The sequence below is a fragment of the Morone saxatilis genome, unplaced genomic scaffold (assembly GCF_004916995.1).
Source record: "Morone saxatilis isolate NCDOM2014 unplaced genomic scaffold, NCSU_SB_2.0 Contig21, whole genome shotgun sequence".
NCBI classification, from domain to species: domain Eukaryota; kingdom Metazoa; phylum Chordata; class Actinopteri; family Moronidae; genus Morone; species Morone saxatilis.
The window spans coordinates 16,149,144-16,154,360 of NW_023339774.1; the positions used below are offsets into that span (position 1 = coordinate 16,149,144).

At 39.3% G+C, this 5,217-nt stretch overlaps 1 protein-coding gene across 1 annotated transcript in view; it reads left to right on the forward strand.

Annotated features, from left to right (window-relative positions):
• The window catches only part of kcmf1 (potassium channel modulatory factor 1), a gene marked incomplete at its 5' end in the record, with an annotated part of 4,302 nt that extends 1,284 nt beyond the window's left edge, over nucleotides 1–3,018 (forward strand). The window contains 2 exon segments of the mRNA XM_035668235.1: nucleotides 114–408; nucleotides 1,310–3,018. Coding sequence (XP_035524128.1) covers nucleotides 114–408; nucleotides 1,310–1,574 — 560 coding nt within the window.
• Between the last annotated feature and the right edge of the window lie 2,199 nt (nucleotides 3,019–5,217).

A 5,217-nucleotide genomic window follows, 5' to 3' on the forward strand; every position in this document is an offset into this window, starting at 1 on the left:
TTTTTCTCTGTCCTTCATATCTTCTTCCAGTTATCTACAGTGTTGTCTTTTGAAATCATGATTTATTTAGAAACAGCCAACAGTGAAGTCTGTTTTTGTTGCTTCTCCTGCAGAGTTGTTGTCTCAGCTGTCAGGTGTGCGGCGTGCAGCAGGGGGGCAAATAAACTCATCAGGGCCTTCAGCCTCCCAACTCCAGCAGCTCCAGATGCAACTGCAGTTGGAGCGGCAGCAGGCTCAGGCCGCGCGGCAGCAAGTGGAGACGGGTCGCCACGCGACACGACGCAGCAACAACCCAGGCAACACTGGCAACAGCATCCCTCCACCAAGCACAGTAACTGCCAACACTGCCACTGTGGGTGAAAGCAATCCCTCATCCTCGTCCCACAACTCCCAGTTCCTATTAGCACGGTGAGTGTGGCCCAGTCGGTTGTTGTTTGGAGCATGATGATAATCATCTTGTTACAGTTCTGTTTGTAAGTCACTCTGTTGCTCTTAAAGGATAAGGTGGGCGATATTCAAAATCTTTATCATCAATAAAACAACAGTGTGTTCGTTCCGCTCTTAGTACTTTCCAACTTCCTCTCTTATCCCCAAATCCCTCGGTTCCTACTTAAACACAGAATGAATGGATATATACCTAAATACAGCATTCATTGGGGACTGTTTTCAGCTATGGATTTAGTGCAATAGCGAGTGTTTATGACAACAGGATGGTGTTTTATGGGATTGACTCAAAATAAACTACAATGTTCATCATAATAATGCAACATGTCAGCCAGTAAACTAGCGTGGCTCACTAATGTGTTTTAACAACAGCGGCACAGAGGAATCAGGCGTCGCAAACACAAACAAAAGTTGTCAGTAGGATTCATTTATAATTGGTTTTGGATTCGTTGACATAAAGAAAATCACCAGCCTTATCCTTTTTAAGATGACTTGGTTTTGAGACATTAAAGCTGATCTTGATTTTCAAAATAGAATGTAATAAAGTTTTTTTTCTCAGGTAAAGAAGCCATATGGGAGCTTCTTGTGATAATACAGTTAGTTGTTCCTCTGGTCTCTAGTTTCAGTTTTTTGAGGACTCCTGTTGCCACAATGCTCTCTTGGATCGTATAATTAATTACCTATGTAAGCAAACGGGTACATCAGGTTAATCAACTATTAAAATACTGAGTAGTTCCTCCCGACTTTGTATCGAAACTGAAGTAAATTGACCTGGTTACATTTCCTGCCCGTCCCTTTCGTGTTTAGAATAGTAAACCTTGTGACTCGTTATGTGAATGTATTTAAATGTAATCACTGTCCCCAGGTTGAATGAACCTAAGATGTCTGAAGCAGAGCGTCAGTTTCTAGAAGGAGAGCGCGCGGACCGCAGCCTGTTTGTCCAGGAGCTGCTTCTGTCTACGCTGATGCACGAAGAGAGCTCTTCTTCTGACGAGGAAGAGCGTCGAGACTTCGCCGACTTCGGAGCCATGGGCTGCGTGGATATCATGCCTTTAGATGTGGCGCTGGAGAACCTCCAGCTTAGAGAGAGCAGCTCTACGGGGAAGGAGCCTCCGCCGCCTCCTCTTTGATGTCCGAGCATCAAGCAGACTGTGTCCTCTCTGCTGCAACTGTCAGTGATGGGCAGCAAACCGCAGCAGTCCTCTCTGGCCTCACCCTCCTCTCTCCCTCCCTCCTCTATTTTCTGAGTTTGTTTTTTTTTCCTTTTCTTTTTTTGTTTTTGTTTTGGTGATTGTAATTTCAGGCCTGTCACCATTTTTGTTACATTGTAAACAAAAATAAATGAGAGCAAGTGGGATAAATGTGCGAGTGCGCAATAGCAACTGAGTGAGCGAGCGAAAGAAGAGAAATATATAAATATATATATATATATAAGATATATATGAAGTTGATAATCAATCCACATAACTTTTCTTTTCTTTATCAGGTAAATGTTACAGGCAGCTGTGGCAGACCTTTGCTTCCTGTGACATGCAAATGGCTCTCCGTATAAATACTCCACATTCAAAAGTCAAGAGGGCATAGGCTCCTCTGATCAAGCTGCTGTGTGTGTTTATGACTATTAATAAATAAAAAAGTGCTTGGATGGGTTACCATAACTACTGCATGCAGTTATTTGCAGCGTGCATGACTTTTAATGACCTTGTCATTAAAACCTTTTTTTTTTTTTTTAAATATCCCAAAGCTTTCAACTGTTTTTAAATTTCAAACACAGTTAACTATTGAAAATTGAGTAGTTTACAAAACTGACATGCAGAAATTCAACTCTAACAATCGAATATTTTGTTAGGTTTTCTTTGAATGAGCATATATGATGAAGAGAAAACGATTGGATTCAGCAGTAGCTTCAGAAGAAATGCTGCACTGTGTCTCTCAGCTCCAGAACGCCTTTTTCTCTCCGACTGTCTGAATACGTCGGTCGCTGTGCTCACGGCAGCGGCGCTGCGACTACAAGCATCCGATGAATACTAGGAACAGAAGAAAAGTTTTTCCTAGATGTTAATGTTTAGTGATAAGCTGTTTAGGCACAGTATACTTTATAATTTATAGATAAGTACAGATGCCCGACTACAGTATGTCCATTGCTCTTTCACACTAGTTTCTGGCATTCCCTCTGCTTATGTACAGGCCCAGTGTCAGACCACATGCTTTAGATGGCTTGTATGAATTTCTTTGCTAGGTAACCGGAGCTTGAGCCTTTCCACACTGCAGTTTTGTTTTGTTTTTGTTTGTTTTTTTAGGAGAAGGCATTCTTATTTTATTTTTTTCTGCTAAGATTAGCACTTTCTATTTATTCATGTTTGTTTTCTGATTCTTTTGAGCCTTGATATGAATCATGCCACCTTCATGCCTATACTTTTACCCTCTATGTAAAATACAATGAGATGTATATTGAATTTGTGCGTTAACTTTCATAATGGTTCTAAGACATGGGCAGACATTTTTTTAAATGTAAATTTAGAATACAATAAATATAAACTGCGCACAGCTTTTGATGAAACCAAGAGACCGTCACACTTTTGCACCGTGTGTTGTTGTGATTCCAGATGTTTGTGGTCGGATGGCACAATTTCACAAACTTAAAATCGTTGTCTGCTTAAAGAGTGAAGCAACATTAGCAACTATTCAGCTCAAACAGGTTACTTTAACCCCCCTATTTATCGTTAATAAGTATATAAACACTGAACAGGTTATAACACTAATCAGTGGTGGCTGAAGAGGAGGGTAAACTCTGTTATGTTATAAACAGCGACATTTAATGCTACTCTTTAGTGTTTGTGCATTGTCATATAACTTCTATTGCTTGATTTCAGGGAGAAATTACCATTATGTAATTAACATTAGCAACCGAAGAGGAGCAGCTTTTACTGGCTCACAGAGGGGTGAGACTACGTAATTATGCATTTTGAGTTAAGTCTTTCTTATTCTTTCGACTAGGTAATGCCTTCGCCATCATAGGAAAGAAAATCCAGCTTGCAGTACACTGATTGATGCACATCGGAGGGGATTTAGAAGTTGATATACCCTGCACGGCACCACTATAATATAGTTTTAAGCAAAAATAAATGTCTATAAATTTGTCAATTTCTACAACTCCTTCTGTGGGAACCCAGAAGTGGTGGCAGGTGTATAAATGAATAATGAATGACAATGGCATAAAACACAGGTATAAACATAAAATAGGCGAAGTTACATCCTTTTATAACTATATTACATTTTGTTATAAACCATTTATGAAGTGTTTATATGCTTATAAATGCTAAAAGGGGAGGTTAGAGTAAAATGTTATCTGTAAACTCTGTCTTGAGTATTCTGAAAAACAAGATCAGTGCATATAATAACATACAACATATAAAAATATAGTATAAAAGCAGTCACTAGTGCACCTCCTGCAGTCTGCGTGATCAAAACAGAAAATCAATAACATGTTTGTACTCAACTGAACAGTATGCAATCCCTATGTTTGATTTAGTATAGTGATCTTAATGAAAGGGGGAACGTTCTTGAAATGTTTCTACCTGCAGCAGACACACTGACGCTTCTCTCAGGGCAGTAGGTGACCCCCCCCCCCGCATGAAATACATGAGATAAATCTGTTAAGGAAGATGCCCTTGATGGACTGACCCAGCAACTGTTCAACCAGAGTGTGGAGCTCCTCACCTCTAACAGTGCAATACACCGAGGTAGGTTACACACCACGTAGCTTCACACTTCTACAGTCTATAGTCTATCTATGTTTTTGTGTGTCAGCTGTAATGATATAATACAATATACCTTCCTAAGAACAGTTAAATAGCTGTTGCTACTGGTTTGTCCTTGTGTGTGTGTGTGTGTGTAAGGGCCTTAAGGGCAGCTGTCCTTGTCACTCCTCAGTAGTTATTGTTAGAAACAAATGGTGCCAGTGGGATACCTTTCATGACACATGTTGGGTCCTTTTTAAAGTAGCCCACCACTGAAAGCAATGGTGAGGCACAGATTAAATATCAATCACACCATAACACACAACCTCCCAGATTGTCCACAACCTACAGAAGACAAGCGTTCAGGTCAGTAGCTATGAGAAAGCTGGCTGATTGGGATGGACTAACACGAGACGTTTTCAACCGTTGGATGCTCAGACAAATCCCACAGAATGTAACTGCATAAAAAGCCAAATAACAAAATGTTTCATAACATTAAAATTTGACAGACTCTGACTCTAATGATGGAAAGTAACTAAGTACATTTACTCAACTAGTGTTCCTTTAGCTGCTTCTACTTAACTTTTCTTTTTGAGCTACTGGATACTTTTTTTACTCATTACACATTTACCTGACAGCTTTACTTGTAAGTTAATTTACAAATTCAGATTTTTGCACAAGAGCATGTGGAGAGTTTATAAAATACAATGTTTTGTTATAGATCCAATTACCCAATAGTTGATACTTGTTCATTTGAAACTATTAGTTGATTGACTGAAATTTAATTGGCAACTATTTTGATGATTTTTTAAATTAATGCTTGAATACCTTTACTTTTAATAATTTAAGCAAATTTTCCTGATACTATTTACATACTTTAACTCAAGTAACATTTTCAATGCAGGACTTTATTTATATGTGTGGTATTAGTACTTAAAGGACCAGTGTGAAGGATTTAGTGGCATCTAACTGAACACTGCTTGCGTCTGTATTTGACGACCTGGGAATGAGGAGAAACTACGGTGGCTGCAAA